Raw genomic sequence first — 20,315 nt, 5'->3', positions numbered from 1 at the left:
AGCTGTTTTTTAGAAAAGCTACTTTTTGTACACTTGTTTGCTGGGGGGATCTGAAGTTGTAACAAGGTTGGGTCACAATAAAGGTTACCTGAACTTACCCTGGGCTCAGGCTCTCATTGAAGGCTTTGAGCTTCAAGAGGTTTTTTTTTTAAAGCTGCTCATTTCTTTCAGTCTTCTGCACTAAGTTTCCAATGTTGTGTATCAGATGGAGCAGTGAATGAGGAGCTAGTATCGTTAGAAATTGTAAATTTTTCACGACTGCAGGTACTGTGTCATTTCATCAGCATTGTAAAGTTTACTGGCAGTTCGGGGAGGTGTGGGCTGTGTTCATGAGAAACTATGTGGAGGTGCTGGTATTGTACTGAGGTTGATAAAGTTAAAAATCACACAACACCAGGTTATAGTCCAACTGGTTTATTTGGAACTACCAACTTTAGTATCAACTGCAAACTTACCCATCCACCTATGTCTACGTCCAAGTCATCTATAAAAATGACAAATAGCAGTGGTCATAAAACAGATCTTTGTGGCACACCCCTAGTAACTGGACTCCAGGCTGATTATTCTCCATAAATCACCACTCAGTCTTCTTTCAGCAAGCCAGTTTCTGATCCAAACTGCTAAATCACCCCCAGTCCCATGCCTCTGCATTTTCTCCAACACCTACAATGTGGAACCCTATCAAAGGCTTTACTAAGGTCCATGTACACCACGTCAACTGCCATAATCTCATCCACATGCTTGGTCACCTTCTCAAAAAACTCAATGGGGTTTGTGAGAGATGCCCTGCCCTTGATAAAACCATGTTGACTATCTGAAATCAACTTGTTACTTGTTAGATGATTATAAATCCGATCTCTTATACTCCTTTTCAAAAGCTTCCCTACAACAGACGTAGGGTCACTGGTCTATAATTATCTGGGTCATCTCTACTGCCCTTCTTGAACAAGGGCATAACATTTGCACCCCTCCACTCCTCTGGTACTAAACCTGTAGACAATGATGACTCAAAGATCAAAGCCAAAGGCTCCACCATATCCTCCCTAGCTTCCCAGAGAATCCTCAGATAAATCCCATCCGGCCCAGGGGACTTGTCTACTTTCACTCCTTCTAGAATTGATAGCACCTCCTCCTTACTAACTTTGATCCTTTCTAGTCTAATATCTCGTATCTCATTCTTCTCCCCTACAATAGTCTCCTTTTCCTGAGTGAAGACCGATGAGAAATATTCATTAACACCTCTTGGATCTCCACAGGGCCCACACACAACTTCCCAATTCTGTCTTTGGCTCTATTCCTACCTTAGTCATCCTTTTATTCCTCATATACCTATAGAAAGCTTTAGGGTTCTCCTTTATTCTACCTGCTAAAGACTGCTCATGTCCTCTGTTTGCTCTTAACTCTCTCTTTAAATCCTTCCTAACTAATCTGTAGCTCTCCATGGCCTCATCTGAACCGTCTCATCTCATTGTCACAAAAGTCTCCTCCTGCTTAACAAGAGATGCAATTTCTGTAGAAAACCATGGTTCCCTTACCTTATCACTTCCTCCCTGTCTGACAGGGACATACCAACCAAGGACACACAATATCTGTTTCTTAAACCAGCTCCACATTTCAATTGTCCCCATCCCCTGCATTTTGCTACCTCATTCTATGCATCCTAAGTCTTGCCTCATTGCATTAGAATTGCCCTTGCCCCATCAATAATTCTTGCCCTGCGGCACGTTCCTATCCCTTTCCATCACTAAATGAAACCTAACTGAATTATGGTCACTCTCTCTAAAGTGCTCACCTACCATTAAATCAAACACCTGGCCTGGTTCATTACCAAGTACCAGATCCAGTGTGGCCTTCCTTCTTGTCAGCCCTTCGACATACTGTGCCAGAAAACCCTCCTGCACACACTGGACAAAACTGATCCATAAGACGTACCAGAGTGAAAGCATTTCCAGTTAATGTTGGGCAAGTTACAGTCCCCCATAATGATCACCTATAATGACCCCCCCAATGAATCAAACTGATTCTATTTCCAAAGTAGGAATTCATAAAATATTACATGGATTGACTGCCTGCAGATTGTGCACTTTTTGAGCAAAATTGAATGTATCTGTAAATATAGTTCTGCCAATACAAATTCACCCCATTGACATGTGTGCGCGCATGAATGAGAGAGAGGGTGTGTGTAAGTGTGTGTGTGTCTGAAAGAGACCATGTGTACGAGAGAGGTATGGATCAAATCGAGGGATTGCATTTTGCTAAAAGAAGCAAGGGCAGGACTTGTACAGTAAATGGTAAGGCCCAGGGTCGTGTTGTAAGACAGAGAGACATGGGGTTTTCAGGGACATAATTCTTTGAAAGTTGCATCATTGGTAGACAGGGTGGTTAAGAGGTGTTTCGCATGCTTGCCTTCATTGTTCACACTGTCATGGATCGGAGTTGGGACATCATGTTGAGATTGTCCAGGATGTTGATGAGGCCACTTTGAGTACTGAGTACATTTCTGGTTGCCCTGTTGTAAGAAGATTATTATTAAAGGGCATTTGGACAAGATTTACCAGGATGTTACCAGGACTGGAGGGTTTGAGATAGAAGGAGAGGCTGGAACGTTTTTCACTGGGGCGTAGGAGATTGAGGGGTGACCTTACTGAGATTTATAAAATCATGAGGGGAGGAGGGAAGCTGAATAGCAAAGGGCTCTTCCTTTACGTAGGGGAACTCAAAACGAATGGCAATTTCTTTAAGGCGTGAGCAAAGAGATTTAAAGGGAGCCTGAGGGGCAGTGACTCAGAGGGTGGTTTGTTTGGGGAATGAACTTGCTGAGGAAGTGGGAGATGCAGATACAGTTACAATGTTTAAAAGACATTTGGATGGGTTCATGAATAGAAACATTTAGAGGGATATGGGCCAAATGCAGGCAAGTGGGACTGGTTTAGTTTGGGAATCCTGGTCGACATGGACCAGTTGGACTGAAGGGTCTGTTTCTGAGCTGTATGCCTCTATGACTCTAAGAACCAGAAGTGATCTTATTGAAACCAGTAACATTTTGAAAGGGGCTTAACGGGGCACACGCAGATAAAATGCTCCGTTGTGGGGGTAAGTTATAGACAATGTGGACGCAGTCCATTGGGCCCATTGAGTCCACCCCACCCATACCCACCCCCTACCCTGTATTTCCCATGGCGAATCCACCTTAACCTGCACGTCCCTGAACACTATGGATAATTTAGCAAATCCAGTCCACCCAACACCAGGTTATCGTCCAACAGGTTTATTTGGATGCATTCATGTTCAGAGTACTGCTCCTTCAGCAGTGGTTGTGGCGAATAAGATCACGATCACAAAATGTATAGGCAAACGAGTCCAGTGTCATGGAGATGTCATACACGAAACAATTTTAGATTAAATCTTTTAGAATGGGTTTCTGTTCCTTGGAATGTTATCCCAGAACTTCTGTTAAATATCAAATCTCAAGAATGTAATTTAAAGGCAGAGCTTTTCTTCATTGTATGAAAAGGTTGCCCCTTGGTATATCTTTCCCCTCTCACCTGAAACGTCTGCCATCTGATTCTGGACTCGCCCCACACGTCCACCTTAAACAAAAATTGATTTCGCCCTCTCCTCCCTCTCCCTCCCCCTCCCAGGAGGAAGAGCTGCCCAGAGGGAGGGAGTTCCACTCAAACCTGACAGGGACACTTCCGCCTTGTGATATTATCAATGGAGTGAGGCCCAAAAACATGCTGCCGCACTGCGCTTACTCCGGACGGCCGCTTGCACGCACTGCGCCAGTGCTGCCCTGTACAGTTTCCAAAAATCCTTTCCCTTCAGCGAGGCCATTCGGCCTAACGAGTCCACGCCAACTCTCCAAAGGGTAACCCACCCACACCTATTCCCCCACCCCTAGTGCTCTACATTTACCCCCCCTGACTAATACACCTAACCTGCACATCCCTGGGCACTATGGGTCAATCCACCCTAACCTGCACAACCCCTGACCCTACATGAACACACTGGTGCCTCTACAGTTGGGTGCAGTGTGTGAAGCCCTTCCTGAACTGAAAGCGGGTGAATGGCCACTACCCCCACCAGTGGGTCAGCAGCTTTACCGAGCAGATGAACCCCTTCCCGAAGGGCCTGTCCCTCTCGTGGAGCTGCTCATGCCTCCACAGGTGGCTCAGCTGACTGAACCCCTTCCCACACTGAGCAAGCGAACAGCCTCTCCCCTGTATGGACCCGCTGATGTTGCAGAGGAATCGCTGAAGGCCTTCCTGCACTCAGGGCAGCTGAAGGGTCTCTCCCCTTTAGCAGGGTAGAGGTAGCACTGAAGGCCTTCCAGCAGACTGGGCAAGTGAATGGCCTCTCCCCGGTGTGGATCCGTCGGTGGGTCAGCAGAGTGGAGGCCCAGGTAAATCCCTTCCCGCACTCGGTGCAGCTGAAGGGCCTCTCCCCTGTGTGGACCCGCTGATGCTTCAGCAGGGTGGTGGAATAGCTGAAGGGAAGGGCCTCTCCCCCGTGTGACCTGCTGGTGGTCAGTAGGTTGCAGGCCCGGGTAAAGCTCTTCCTGCACTCTGTGCAGGGGAACAGCCTCTCCCCGGTGTGACTGTGCCGATCAGTATCCAGGACAGACGGGAAACGGAAGCTTTTCCCACAGTCGCCACACTTCCATGGTTTCTCCACGGGGCGGGAGTCCTTGGGTTTCTCCATGGCCGAAGCTTCAGTTACACGCAAACACGTGTAGAGCCCCTCCCTGCCGTGAATTCCTCTTCCCAGGCCGTATCCCTGTTTCAGGCTCCACACTCAGATTCTACCGTTGCAGTGCACTCTCATCTAGTCCCACTGATGCTGAAAATGTACTCAAACAGGAACCAAAAAGCTTTGCTCCTTGGCACAGAACCATAGTCAAAAATTGTTGTGGTCCTGATGGATCGAGTGACTGTCAGACTTTGATGTCAACGTGAGGACTGCAGACACTGGAGAGTTAGAGACAGAAAGTGTGGCGTTGGAAAAGCACAGCAGGTTAGGCTGCATTCGAGGAGCAGGAGAGTCAATGTTTCTGGCCTAAGCCTTCCATCTGTTGACTTTGATACTTTCGTCTTCACAACTTCAAATATTCTGTGAAAAGAGATTACAAAGGTCATCAGTGTCAGTCCCTGATAGAAAAGAAAAGATAAAGTAAAAACAGAAAAGACATCTATCCCATCCCCTTCCCAATCTTTTATCCTTCTGTCCCTCCTCACTGTGTAATTAAGACACATACCTGAGTTTGCAAGTGAAAATCAGACCCCTGGTGGGGTCACTCGGTCCTGCGATCAATCAATGAACCCTCACCATCGGTGTGACTGTTTTAGACTTCACTCTATTTCTTCATATGGCTGGATACAGTGTGTCCGGAAACATTTCTGTATTCCTCAGAGGAACTGCGCACATGGCTTAATACAGAGGCACTTGTACACTTTTCTTAAAGGAAAACATGGGCCGTGATCGCATTGTATATTCAGACAATTACCAATCAATACACGATATCACTTCATTGACAGATAGTTGATCCACTGATATTAACTGGTAAATAACTGAGGTCATAACGGTGAGGTCACTTTTATCTTGTGATTCAGTGCCACTGCACCTGCATCGAGAGCCAACAGTGTGGTTAACATTTCCTTATCGTATCAAGCTCCTTCTGTATTCTAGTGGATGCATTAGTTATGCTACTCCCTGTGGCCTTATTTCAGGTGCGATCCACGTCTGTAGGTGAGACACGACTGTCTCCAGCTGAGATTCCCTGCAGTTGCCCGCTCCGTACCCCTCGGAACAATTCGGCTCCCTCCTCAGTCCACTTCCACCACATGACCGAAGCAATGATTGGCTATGTTCTTGCTCTAACTAACGTTATACGTGCGGCCTACGGCAATGTTCCCTCCCTTTCAGCCTTGTCACGGGTAGAGCCTGGTTCATTGGTGCTCGTTAAGATGGGATGGCTCCTTCCAGGTTTTACTTCCCACCCCTATGGTGGTCAAAGTCGCTGGGCGCACGGCTTGGGTCCACCTGCACCGTTGTAAATTGACTGGCCGCACCAATCAAAAGGGGGGAAGAGGAGGAGAGAATACTGGAATCTCAAGAAAAGGAGTGGACCCTGTCCATTTGGGTTTTTGAATTTTGCTGTTGTTCTAATGCTATTCTTAGTTCAAGTATCTGTAATAAGAGGAGGGACATGTGGGAGATTGCATATCTACTGACCTGTTTGATCACATACAACATCCTGATGGAGAAAGCCACTAAATATGGATGCGACCAGGAATGATCAGAGATTATCCACCACCCGTGCTGAGGAGATGTCATCCAGTGCACCGGACCAGACGCCTTTGACGTGTGGAACGTGATGAAGATTGATTATTACAATGGACTCTTACATCAGAAAGACCAGATGGTCCATCTGGACAGTAGAAATCATGTCATTACCGAACCTGTCTTTTTGATTTTACCTGCAGACGCAAGCCGAGTGAGGATAAAACTGATCCATTCCGTTATTATGGTAAATATTTTAAGGATGCCTGGGAACACCATCCCTTTTTGCAGGACAGGCCTGCTCGAGAAAAGGGAAGCCTGCTGGGGAAACTCCTAAGTCTACAAACAACTTATTTATACAGGTCCACAGAACGCTGCTCACCCCAGAGGCAGTAGTACGTTACTCTTCTCTATCGGTAGATGACTTTCTTGACCCATCCCCAGTCCTCTGATCCCAATCTATTTGTCAGACTCCCTACTGCCGACTCTCTGAAAGAAATACAGTATCACTTTCCAATACTGTATTAGCCCTCCTGCTACCTGTTTACAGACACCTTTTAACTCCACTGTCGTATGAGAATTTCTTTAATGGTACCAGCTATGGGTGTGCAATTGTTCATGTTCCACATAACATCTCCTGCCTAATTGAGACTTGTCTCACCCACTTGCGTAAGGCAAAGGAGCCTCAGACCTCCTCCCTGTGTACATCAACGGCTTGCGTTCTATTGGCTGGGGGACAACAGGCCTTTTGCGGCATAAGTAACTACACCATATCCATGTATGGACCCGGAACAGAACCCCTCCCTCGCACATATTTTCGGTCTTTTCTCATTTCAGAATCTGATGCTGTCGCCAAGGCCATGTGCAACAGAGCTAAGCACCAGCCTAATAGGAACAGAACTCTGAGGACCATTGTCTACCAGCTATACAGCACAGGATTAGTCCCTTCGGTTCAACTCATCCATGCCGATCAGATATCCTTAATCAATCTGGTCCCGTTTGGCAGCACTTAGCCCATATCCCTCCACACTTCCTATTCATATACCCATCAAGACGCCTTTTAAATGTGGAATGGAGTGGGGATGGGAAAGGAAGCCAAATGTGCTGGAACCAAGGCAGAGGAATATCAGAGGATGCACAGCCGGCTTGAAGCTGCATGTGCTGTACTTATACCTGTTGCAGTTACTTGTGGAAATTGGGTGCATTTCGCAAAGGAAAACAGAAAAGATATCTAACCCTCCATCTTCCCAATCTCTACCCTTCTGCCCCTCCTCACCTGGTAATTAAGTCCCATACCTGAGTTGACAGGGTCTCCTCCCTCCTTGGATTCACTCCCGTTGCTACAAGTGAACAGATTTCCCCCCCCCTCCCACCCCAGGATGAAGAGTTGCCCAGACGGAGAGATTTTCACTCAATCTGTTTGTCACTTCCACGTTGTGACGTCATAAAAGGAACAGGTGGGCGTGGTGAAGCAGCAGCCAGCTGTCCCACACTGCGCCTGCGCTGTCCTGCACCGTTTGCAAACATCCCTTCGCTTCAGAGAATCCCCATAGTGTGGGAGCAGGCCACTCGGCCCGAGTCCTCACCGGCTCTCTGAAGGGGAACCCACCCATACCCATTCCCCTACCGCTCTACATTACCCTGACAAATACACCTAACCTGCACATCCCTGGGCACTATGGGTAATTTCTCACGGCCAATCCCAATCAAAGCTGAAAAATGTGTTGCTGGAAAAGTACAGCAGGTCAGGCAGCATCCAAGGAACAGGGGGTGGGGGCGGAGAGGTCAGGAAGAAGATTGCAGGTCAAGAAGAAGGCGGTGCTGAGTCCAGGGTTGGGAATGAGATAAGGTGGGGGGAGGGGGAAAATGAGGAAGCTGAAGAAATCTGTATTCATCCCTAAGCAGAAAATGAGGCGCTTTTCCTCCAGGCGTCGTGTTGCCATGGTCTGGCAATGGAGGCGGGCAAGGACCTGCATGTCCTTGGCGGAGTGGGAGGGGGAGTTAAAGTGTTCCGCTATGGGGCGGGTGTCCCAGAGGTGTTCTCTGAAACGTTCTGCAAGTAGGCGGCCAGTCTCCCCAATGTAGAGGAGGCCACATCGGGTGCAGCGGCTGCAATAAATGATGTGTGTGGAGGTGCAGGTGAATTTGTGACAGATATGGAAGGATCCCTTGGGGCTTTGGAGGGAAGTGAGGGGGGTGGTGTGGGCGCACATTTTGCATTTCTTGCGGTTGCAGGGGAAGATGCCGGTAGTGGAGGTTGGACCTGACGAGGGAGTCACGGAGGGAGTGGTTTTTCCGGAATGCTGATAGGGGAGGGGAGGGAAATATAGCCTTGGTGGTGGGATCTGTTTGGAGGTGGCAGAAATGACGAAGGAAGCTGAAAAATGTGTTGCTGGAGAAGTGCAGCAGGTCAGGCAGCATCCAAGGAACAGGAGAATCGATGTTTCGGGGACAAGCCCTTCTTCAGGAATGAGGAAGGTGTGCCAAGCTGGCTAAGATAAAAGGTAGGGAGGAGGGACTTGAGGGAGGGGCGTTGGGAATGCGATAGGTGGAAGGAGGTTAAGGTGAGGGTGATAGGCCGGAGAGGGGGTGTGGGCAGAGAGGTCAGGAAGAAGATTGCAGGTCAAAAATGCAGTGCTGAGTCCGAGGGTTGGGACTGAGATAAGGTGGGGGGGACCCAATCAAGGCCAGTGAGCAATGTAGTGACATGGGAAATGAACATCAGAGAAACGATGGAGACAAGGAGAGTATTTGGATTCAAAACTGGATTTTAACGATCATAAAAATTGAAACTAAAAACAGGGTATCTGCACGTGTGCTGCATTGTTACAAAAGTGAATGAATTGACTGCACACATTGAAGAGAATAATTATGACATGGCTTCAGGATGACAAGGATTGGATCCTGAATATCAAGAGAGTAGTCAAATGGGAAGCTAGGTAAAGTCAGAGGGTTGGCACTGCTAATCAAAGCACTGATCACAGGGCAGTCGGTGTCAGCTCGGATTTCAGGTCCTGATTTCTGTCCTCTGTTGATCTCCCTGTTCCTACAGAGTATGATGTTGGTCTGTTCTCGGCTCTGCGGGATTTCTGCTGAAGTTTTGACCCCTCCCCGCTTTACATCTTCCAGAACAATAAAACATCCAGTCAATCGCAACCTAACCCACCATCTCCCAGCCTGACAACCAACCAAACACAAAGTGTAATCATACCAGGGAATCAAACAAGAAAAATGAAACAAAAATTAGAAATAAATAGGTGCTGATGCTCAATGTTTGTTCATTAGGAAGTAAACCAGAAATAGGGGTCTCCCAGGATTCTGATAGTGCCATACTTGAGGAATTCTCTTTCCCTTACATGATTTACAACAATAATAAAGCACCTGTTATCAAATAGACAGATATACAGCACGGAAATAGACGTTTTTGTTGTCTCATGCATGTAAGCACACACAAGTCCTTGGGGGTGAATTTGCAATTGCAGAATTATATTTTCAGATACATTGCTCAAAAATGTACAATCTGCAAGCAGTCAGAACATATTGTATTTTATAAATTCCTACTTTAGAAACAGAACTAGTCTGATTCAAGATTGGGATATAGACAAACTCTGACCTCATACTTTAATGCATTGTTTGAGCCGAGATTAGATTAGTTTCCTACAGTATCAAAATAGGCCCTTTGGCCCAACAAGTCCACACCGACACTCCGAAGAGTAATCCACCAGGATTCATTCCCTGTATTTACTTCTGACTAATGCATGTAACACAATAGGCAATTTAGCATGGCCAATTTACCTAACCTGCACATTTTTGGATTGTGGGAAGAAACCGGAGCACCCAGAAAAAACCCACGCAGACACGGGGAGAATGTGCAAACTCCACCCAGACTGTCGCCAGAGGCTGGAATCGAACCCAGGTCCTGGGGCTGTGAGGCAGCAGTGCGAACCAGTGAGCCCAGATGTCACCTTTTGTGATAAAACCTTATGTTATCACAATTTGCATACGAATAATAGTTGCAACCCACTGTACAAGATGAGAGAGGTAACAATCCAGGTTTGTTCAATATATCATTTTAGTGGCAGGACACTGTGCCTTATGATCTTATACTCCACAACCACCAGTGCTCTGAAAGCTAGTAATTCCAAATAAACCTGTTGGGCTATAACCTGGTGTTGTGTGATGTTTAACTTTGTCCAGGTTCGGGTGGATTGACCATGCTAAATTACCCAGTGTTCAGTGTTGTGCGGATTCGGTTGGATTGGCTGTGCTAAATTACCCATGGTGTCCAGGTAGGTGCAGGTTAGAGTGAATTCATCATGTTAATTACCCATAGTGCCCAGTGATGTGCAGATTAAGTAGGTTAGCTATGGGAAATAGTTTCGTAGAAATAAAAGCAGGAGTTGGCCATTTGGCCCTTCTAGCCTGCTCCATTATTCATTGCGATCATGGTCAACCTATCCATCATCTCAGCTCCTCCTACCTGCATTGCCCCAACTAACCTCAGTTCCCCTACCATGCAAAAACCCATTCAACTGTGTCTTGAATATACTTCATGAAGACAATTCCCTAGATTCACTACACTCCAGGAAAAGCAGCAGTCCTCACTGTCTCCTCCTCATCTCTGTTCTAAATCTACTCCCCCTAATCTTGAGGCCTGGTCTTACCCACCAGCAGAAATGACTGGATAGGACACGGCTTCATCCCCACAGTGCAATGAATTCCCACTTTCCACCAAAATCCCAGATGTACTCACTCACTCAGTTGTTGTCTCACACATGAAAGACTTCATTGTAACAACTTCTGCTCCCAGTAAGGGCAAAACATCTTTGAAAGCTGCTCTGAAAGTCCCGTCTTCACAACCACACTTCTGCTTTCTCCAAAGACAATTAATGCTAGTGTCATATAGCACGGAATCAGACCCTTGGTCCAATTCGTCCAATCAGATATCCTAAACTAATCTAGTCTCATTTGTCTGCATGTAGCCCATATCCCTCTGAACCCTTCCTATTCATATTCCCATCCAGATGCTTTTTAAAATGTTGTAATTGTACCAGCCACCACCACTCCCTCTGGCAGCTCATTCCATACATGTACCACTCTCTGCCTGAAGTTGCCCCTCAGATCCCTTTGAAATCATTCCCCTCTCACCTCAAACAGGGTAGGACTCCCCTACCCTGGGGAAAAGACCTTGGGTATTCACCATATCCATGCCTCTTACAAACGTCTATACCCCCCCTCAGACTCTGATGCTTCAGGTGAGGATCTAAAATTTGAATTTAGGTTATTGTCAGATGCAACAAGTATATGTAGATTTTTACTAACCACAAAATGGCTTTTCAATTTAAAATAATACAACAAAATGGCTGAGAATAATGATTGAACTCTGAACTTGTCCTGCTGTTTTGCAGAATTAAGCTAAAATCCAAAGATAAGAGGACAATGGACTTTTCTTAAAATGAACACTGACACATTGATTGACCATTTGAACTAACCTTGAACTGCTACCATGGCATGATGATTTACGTACTTAAGACCCCTTTCCCAGGAAATAACATTGGATTAACCTACTGTAAATCATGTCACCTTTTTACATTTGATTGGTCTTTTGTAATTAAGACTGTACTGTTAAAAAAAGCACAAATAAATAATGTGTAATTTTCTAATGTAATCACGCAACATCGCCATGGAACACAGAAGCTTTAATCACTGTGTTGCTGGACAGAATTGCGTCAAGCTGCCTTATTAAACTGATAACCTTGCTTTGTACAGACTGCATTTAATTGATTCTTTTGACCAATCTCCAACCAAAAGGCCCCTTAAGAGAGGTCAAGATCTTCACTATGGGTAACTTAGCCTTGCCAATTCACCATAACCTGCACATCCCTGAACACTATAATTTAGCACAGCCAATCCACACAAACCTGCACCTCCTTGGGCACTATGGGTACTTTAGCACGGTCAATCCACCCTAAACTGGACAAAGTTAAAAATCACACAAACCCGGGTTATCATCCAACAGGTTTATTTGGAAGGACCAGCATTTGGAGTGCTGCTCCTTCATCAGGTGGTTGTGGAGAATAGGCACAGAATTTATAGAAAAAACATTACAGTGTCTTGCCACTGAAATGATATATTGAACAAACCTGGATTGTTAAGCCTTTCAACTTTCAGATTGGGTTGCAGATATTTCTACTTTGCTCAAAAAGTGCACAAACTGCAGGCAGTCAATCAGTGTAATATTTTATAAATTCCTACTTTGAATTAGACTGGTTTTAGTTTCAAGATTGGGATACTGACAGACTCGAACCTCACACTTTTAATGCATTGTCTGGGCTGAGATGTCACTTATTTTAAAAAAAACCTTAAGCCATCTCGAGAACGTGAATTAATAGTAGTTCTGGGATTTACAGATTAATGAACTGAAACCTGCAATTCATTCTAAAAGGTGAAAGACTTAACAGCAATCTTGGTTTGTTCAATATGTCATTTCAGTTGCATGACACTGTGATCTTTTGCTATAAAATCTGTGTCTTATGATCCTGTTCCACAGTTACCCGATGAAGGAGCAGTGCTCCAAAAGCTCATGCTTCCAAATAAACCTGTTGGACTATAACCTGGTGTTGTGTGATTTTTAACTTTATCCAGCCCAGTCCAACATCGGCTCCTCCACATAATTTCTCGTGAACACAGCCCACATCTCCTGATGCTGCCAGGAAACTTTACAACGCCGATAAAATGACACACTCTGCACTCCTGAAAAATTGACAAGTTCTCACGATACTGGCTGCTCATTCACGACTCCATCTGATACGCGACATTGGAAGGTTAGTGCAGGAGGCTGAAAGAAATGACAGCTTTAAAACAAAAACCCCTTGGCGCTCAAAGCTTTCAATGAGAGTCTGAGCCCAGCAGCAAGCTCAGGCAACCTTTATTGCGACCCAACTTTATTACAGCTTCAGATCCCCTCAGCAAAAAGGCCGAGAAAAAGTAGCTTTTTAAACAGCTCAAAGTCAAAGCACGCACACTCCCCACCCCACCCCCAACCACTTTCTTTACTATTGGTCACCACTGAGTTGTCCCTTTGTAATTGGATCCTTGGTACAGCCTTAACCTGGAGGAAGTATTGACTCACTCAGCAATTTCAACCCATACCCTGTATAGCGCCATCTGCTGCAGTGGGATTCAAACCCGGGATCTCTGGAACTGGGTTGATAGTCCAGTCGATAATGGCACTCGGCCGTCGCTCCTTCAATCCCCCCTGCAATGGTATGTGAACTCGCTGGTGCCTCCGGAGATGGGAGGAGCGAGTAAAGTCCTTTCCGCACTCGGGGCAGTTGAACGGCCTCTCCCCCATGTGGACCCGCCGGTGGGTCAGCAGGTTGGAGGCCTGGGTAAATCTCTTCCCACACTCGAGGCAGGAGAACGGCCTCTCCCCCGTGTGAATCTGCTGGTGGGTCAGCAGGTGGGAGGAATCGCTGAAGGCCTTCCCGCACTCGGGGCAGGGGAATGGTCTCTCCCCCGTGTGGACCCGCCGGTGCTTCAGCAGGGTTGAAGAATTGTTGAAGGCCTTCCCACAGTCGGGGCAGCTGAAGGGCCTCTCCGCCGTGTGGACCTGCTGGTGCCTCAGCAGGCGGTAGGAATCGCTGAAGGCCTTCCCACACTCAGGGCAGCTGAAAGGCCTCTCCCTGGTGTGGACCTGCCGGTGCCTCAGCAGGTCGGAGCAATTGCTGAAGGCCTTCCCGCACTCGGGGCAGGGGAACGGTCTCTCCCCTGTGTGGATCCGCTGGTGCCTCAGCAGGTCGGAGCAATTGCTGAAGGCCTTCCCGCACTCGGGACAGGGGAATGGCCTCTCCCCGGTGTGGGCCCGCTGGTGCCTAAGCAGGGCGGAGGCCTGTGCAAAGCCCTTCCCGCACTCTGGGCAGGAGAATGGTCTCTCCCCTGTGTGGATGCGCCGATGAATCTGCAGGGCAGACGGGAAACAGAAGCCTTTCCTGCCATCACTACACTTCCACCGTTTCTCCACGGGGCAGGATTCCTCGGGTTTCTCCATGGCCGAAGCTTCAGCTGCACACAAACACGTTTCCAGTCCCTCCCTGCCGTCAATTCCTGCTGCTACACACCCCACACTCAATGCGCTGCAACAGTAGGGTTTCTCATCCAGTCCCACTGATGCTGAAAATGTACTCAAACAGGAACCAAAACGCTTTGCTCCTTCTCACAGACTCAGTTGAAAATTGTTTCCGGTCCCGATGGATTGAGTGACTGTCAGACATTGACGTCAAAGTGAGGACTGCAGACGCTGGAGAGTCAGTGTCGAAATGTGTGGTACTGGAAAAGCGCAGCAGGTCAGGCAGCATCCAAGGAGCAGGAGAGTCAATGTTTCGGGCATAAGGACTTCACGCGTCGATTTTGAAACTTCTATCTTCAAATACACTGTTAAAAAGAGATTACAAAAGTCATCACTGTCAGTGCAGGGTAGAAATTCTGCACAAGCAATTCTACTTTCTGTGGAATATTCTTGTCTTTTGTTATTCCACAAAATTGAAAGCACCATCCCACTCTCTCTCCCCCTCTGTTCTCACTCTGATCTAACTAATTCCCCTGAAGGTGCTGATTCAGGATCTTACAGGGGCAGATGAGCAAAAACATCAAGACTGACATCTCTCTGAATTTTGGATACTCCACCTGAAAGTTAATATCTTTCACAACACTGGGATCCTGCTGAGAGTGAGCAGATCTGATTTTGGGAAGCAAAAAAAGTGTCAATTCAGGGTGAACCTGCAATGCAGCTTCTTGAGGAAGGACCAGACACAAAATGGTTATCGACTCCGGGAAGGTGGGAGCAAAATGAGACATCAAGGCATTAACACCGACACACTTCAGTCAAACGCTTCTGCTCCCAGTCAGGGCAAAACATACTCTGAAAGTCCAGCCTTCACGACCACACTTCTGCTTTCACTGAAGACAATTAGAGTCACACAGCACAGAAACAGACTCTTTGGCCCAACCTGCCCAGATATCCTAAATTAATCTAGTCACGTTTGCCATCACTTGGCCCCGATATGGGCCGGGTGCCGGCAGCTGGGACTAAATTGGGTTGACTATCTTGTCAGCAAGGACGAGTTGGATCGAAGGGTCTGTTTCCGTGCTGTATATCTCTGACTCCAGTCGCATTTGCCACCACTTGGCCACTCTCCATCTGATCCCTATCTATTCATATGCCCATCCAGATGCCTTTTAACTGCAGGAATTGTACCAGCCCCCACCACTTCCTCTGGCAGCTCATTGCATATACGCATCACCCTTTTCATGAAAACGTTGCCCCTGAGGTCTCTTTTACATTTCCCCACTGCCCTCACCCTGAACCCATGACCCTCCAGTTCGGGACTCCCCCATCCCAAGGGAAAGACCTTGACTATTTATCCTATCCATGCTCATGATTTTATAAAAGTCTATAATGTCACCTCTCAGGCTGTGGCGCAATGGGGAAAACAGCCCCTCCCCATCCTGCTGTCCCTCCTCACCCAGGTAATTAAGACACATACCTGAGTTTGCAGCGTCAGCTCCCTCCCTGGATTCACTCCAATTGCCACAAGTGAATAGATTTCCCCCCTCCCCTCTCTGTCCCTCCCAGGATGAAGAGTTGCCCAAAGAGAGGGAGTTTCACTCAAACTGACAGGGCCACTTCCGTGTTGTGACGCCAATGGGTGAGGGAGGGGGAGGGAGAAGGGACGAAACAAAAGGGTCAGGGCAAGGTGCACAGTTTGCAGGAATCCCTTCCCTTCACAGAATCCCCACAGCGTGGAAGCAGGCCACTCAGCCCAACGAGTCCAAACCAACCCTCAAAGGGTAACCCACCCACACCCATTCCCCTACACCTGATGCTCTACTCACTGACTATCACACCTAATCTGCACGTCCCTGGGTACAATGGATAACTTAGCATAGCCAATCCCCCCTAACTTGGACAAAGTTAACAATCACAATACCATGTTATAGCCCAACAGGTTTATTTAGAAGCTCTAGCTTTTGGAACGCTGTTCCTTCATCAGGTGATTGTGGAGAATAAGATCATAAGACACAGAATTTATAGAAAAACAGGACAGTGTCCTACCACTGAAATGATACATTTAACAAACCTGGATTGTTAATCTTTCATCTTTTCAAATGGGTTGCAGGTATCATTAATATGCACACCCGTGTCTTCCTGGAAGGCACCTTCTCCATATAATTTTAATAACAAAGTGACCATAAGACCATAAGACATAGGAGTGGAAGTAAGGCCATTCGGCCCATCAAGTCCACTCCGCCATTCAATCATGGCTGATGCGCATTTCAGCTCCACTTACCAGCGTTCTCCCCGTAGCCCTTAATTCCTCGAGACAACAAGAATCTATCAATCTCGGCTTTGAAGACATTTAGCGTCCCGGCTTCCACTGCACTCCGTGGCAATGAATTCCGCAGGCCCACCACTCTCTGGCTGAAGAAATGACATTTCTGCTCAGCTCTGCAAATATACATTCACTCCTGTGGACTTGTGTGTGTGCACGCATGAGAGATAAAATGTCTATTTGAGAACAGGTGCCTTACTTCTGTTGGTGTAAATATTGTTGTAAATCATAGCTGGGTTCTCATAGATAGATGTAAGAGAGAGAGAATTCCTCAAGTAGGACAGAATCAGAATCCTGGGAGACCCCCATTTCTGAATGAACAAACATTAAACATGAGCACCTATTTGTTTCAAATTTGGTTTCATTTGTCATGTGATTCCCTGCTATGATTACACTATGTGTCTGGATGGTTGACAGGCTGGGAGATTGTGGGTTGAGGCTTGATTGGCTGAATGCTTTATTGTTCCGGAAAGTGAAAAAAAAAAGGGGGGGACAAAGCTTCAGCAGAAATCCAGCAAAGCGGAGATCAGAACAATATCTTACTCTGTGGGAACAGGGAGATCAGCACAGGACCAAGAAATCAGGACCTGAAATCCGAGCTGACACCAGACTACCCTGTGATCAGTGCTTTCATTAGCAGCACCAACCCTATACCTTTACCTCGCTTCCCATTTGACCAAACCCTCGATATTCAGGATCCAATCCTTGTCATCCTGAAGCCATGTCTCTGTAAGGAGTCTCGGATCACAATTATTCTCTTCAATGTGTGCAGTCAACTCATTCACTTTTGTTACAATGCAGCACACATTCAAATACCGTTTCTGGTTTCAATTTTTGTGATCTTTAGAATCCAGTTTTGATTGCTGGTATATTTACTCTCCTTGTCCCTATCATTCTCTAAAATTCATTTCCCACATCACTACATTGCTCACTGGCCTTGATTTGGATTGTTCATGCTAAATTGCCCATAATGTCGAGGTTAGGTGGGTTAGCCATGGGAAATGCAGGGTTGTAGTTTCATATCCAGCCTGCTCTGCCATTCATTAAGATCATGGCTGATCTATCCATTGTCTCAGATCCTCCCCTCCCTGCATTGTCCCAACTACCCTTAATTCCCCTATCATTGCAAAAACCCATCCAACTGTGTCTTGAACATACTTAACGAAGCTGCCTCTACTGCTTCCTTGAGCAGAGAATTCCATAGATTCACTAAACTCCAGCAAAAACAGTTCCTCCTCATCTCTGTCCTGAATCTACTCCTAATCTTGAGACTTGGTTTCACTCACCAGCAGAAATGACTCAATAAGTTGAGCTTCATCCCCACCGTGCAATGAATTCCCACTTTCCACCAAAATCCTGGATGTACTCACTCACTCAGTTGCTGTCTCACAAATGCAGGGTTTCATTGTAACTTCTGCTCCCATTAAGGGCAAAACATCTTTGAAAGCTGCTCTGAAACTCCAGCCTTCACAATCACACTTCTGCTTTCACCAAAGAAGATTTGAGTAATACAGCACGGAAACAGACCCTTTGGTCCAACTTGTCCGGCCAAACAGATATCCTAAATTAATCTACTTCCAATTTGCCTGCATGTGGCTCATATCCCTCTAAACCCTTCCTATTCATGTACCCATCCAGATGCCTTTAAAAATTCCCACTCACCTCAAACATATGCCTTCTAGTTTTGGACTCTCCTACCTTGGGGAAAAGACCTTGGATATTCACCCTATCCATGCCTCTTATGAACGTCTATAAGGTCACCCCTCAGCCTCCAATGCTCTCAGGAAAATATCCCCAGCTGAATGAGCCTCTCCCTGTAGCTCGAACCCTCCAACTCTGACAGCAGCCTTGTAAATCTTTTCCGACACCTTTCAAAGTTTCACAACATCTTTCCTGTAAACGGGTGACCAGAAATGAATGCAGTCTTCCAAACGTGGACTAACCAATGTCCTACACAGCCACAATATGACCTCCCAACTCCTATACTCAATGCACTGACCAATAATGGAAAGCATACCAAATGCCTGCTTCACTATCCTGTCTACTGGTAACTCCACTTTCAAGGAACTATGAACCTGCACTCCAAGGTCTCTTTGTTCTGCAACACTCCCCTTAACGGTGTCAGTCCTGTCTGGATTGCTTGACCAAAATGCAAACCACACATTTCTCTGATTTAAACTCCATCTACCAGACTTTGGCCAATCAGCCCACCTGATCAGTTCTAATTTATAGTGAACTCTCTTTCCTTGCTTATTCCTTAGAAGTTGAAAATCTCTATCCCACACACTCTCCCTCCATTCTCAGTTTGCTGAACCTAATCCCTGCTGTAACTCATCCTGAAGGATGCAGTTGACACTGGTTAATCGGCCCACAAGCAGCGGGGTTCTAACTGAAACGTAATGAATACTGAATGGCCTGGAAAGAATGGAAGGTGGGAAAAAGTTTCCATTGACTCGAGAGACTAGAACTAGTGGGCACAGCCTCAGAGTAAAGGGAATGGAGGCAAGGAGAAACTTCTGGCATTTTGGAAATAGAACCAGTCTGACTCAAGATTGGGATACACACAGACTCTGACCTCACTCTTTTAATGAATTGTCTGAGTTAAGATGTCACATTTTGTTATAAAGCCTTATGTTTTCTCGAAGGTGCCTTACAGGAAGTTCTGAGATTTACATTAATGATACCTGTAACCCATTCTAAAAGATGAAAGACTCAACAATCCAGGTTTGTCAAGATATCATTTCAGTGGCAGGACTCTATAATATTTTTCCATAAATTCTGTGCCTTATGACCTTATTCTCCACAACCATCTGATGAAGGAGCAGCGCTCCAAATAGGAGCCCTTCCAAATAAATCTGCTTAACTCTAACCCGGTGTTAGTCCAGGTGAAGGATGTATTGACCATGCTAAATTACCCATAGTACCCCGGGATGTGCAGGTTAGGGCGGATTGGCTGCGCTAAATTACCCATACTGCCCAGTTCGGTGTATTAGTTGGGGGTAAATGTCGAGCAATCGGGATAGGGGAACGGGTGTCGGTGAGTTACCCTTTGGTGAGTCAGTGTGGACCCATTGGGCAGAGTGACCTGCTTCCACAATGTGAGGATTCTCTGAAGGGAAGGGATTTTTGCAAACTCTGCAAGGCAGTGCGGACCATCCGGCCGGCCATGTGCAGCAGGTGCAGTGTGGGGGCCCGCCTTCAGCTTGGCCCTGCCCCTTCCCCAGCACATTACCCAGACACCTCGCCCCAACCTCTTGCTCCATTGTTGATGTCACTGTGTGGAAATGATCTTCTGAGTTTCAGAGTGAAACCTCCTCCCTCTGGGCAACTCTTCATCTTGGGAGGGAGAGAGGGAAGGTGGGGGTTGGGGGAACCTTATCAAGCAGAGGATGGTGCGTGTATGGAATAAGCTGCCAGAGGAAGTGGAGGAGGCTGGTACAATTACAACATTTAAAAGGCATCTCGATGGGGATATGAATAGGAAGGGTTTAAGAGGGACATGGGTCAAATTCTGGCGAATGGGTCACTAGGTTAATTTAGGATATCTGGTCGGCGTGGACTGAAGGGTTTGTTTCCATGCTATACAACGCTATGACTATTTCTGCATCGTCAGAACCAATGTCACAAGACTAGGAACAGGCCATT

The 20,315-nt window shown here is 46.6% G+C and overlaps 1 protein-coding gene across 6 annotated transcripts in view; it reads right to left on the bottom strand.

The window, feature by feature from the left end:
- Positions 1–20,315, bottom strand: part of LOC148144444 (uncharacterized) — a 245,430-nt gene that overhangs the window by 198,630 nt on the left and 26,485 nt on the right. For 4 of the 6 annotated variants that reach the window (XM_087974741.1, XM_087974743.1, XM_087974744.1 and 1 more), the window contains exons 2-3: positions 13,432–14,712; positions 4,824–5,109 (exon numbers count right to left, since the gene is read on the bottom strand). The exons of 1 other annotated variant lie outside the window; for it this stretch is intronic. In XM_087974741.1, coding sequence (XP_087830867.1) covers positions 5,093–5,109; positions 13,432–14,329 — 915 coding nt within the window. In that variant the 5' untranslated portion in view covers positions 14,330–14,712 and the 3' untranslated portion in view covers positions 4,824–5,092. Of the gene's footprint in view, positions 1–4,823; positions 5,110–13,431; positions 14,713–16,628; positions 16,683–20,315 lie in introns of those variants that run through there. One more of the 6 variants, XM_087974742.1, reaches the window with a different exon arrangement.

The sequence above is a fragment of the Chiloscyllium plagiosum genome, unplaced genomic scaffold (genome assembly GCF_037043375.1).
Source record: "Chiloscyllium plagiosum isolate Xiang-an unplaced genomic scaffold, Cpla_swu_hap1 HiC_scaffold_27, whole genome shotgun sequence".
NCBI classification, from domain to species: Eukaryota; Metazoa; Chordata; class Chondrichthyes; order Orectolobiformes; family Hemiscylliidae; genus Chiloscyllium; species Chiloscyllium plagiosum.
Note: the sequence above shows the minus strand (reverse complement) of the source record. Positions and strands in the feature narration are given on the sequence as shown.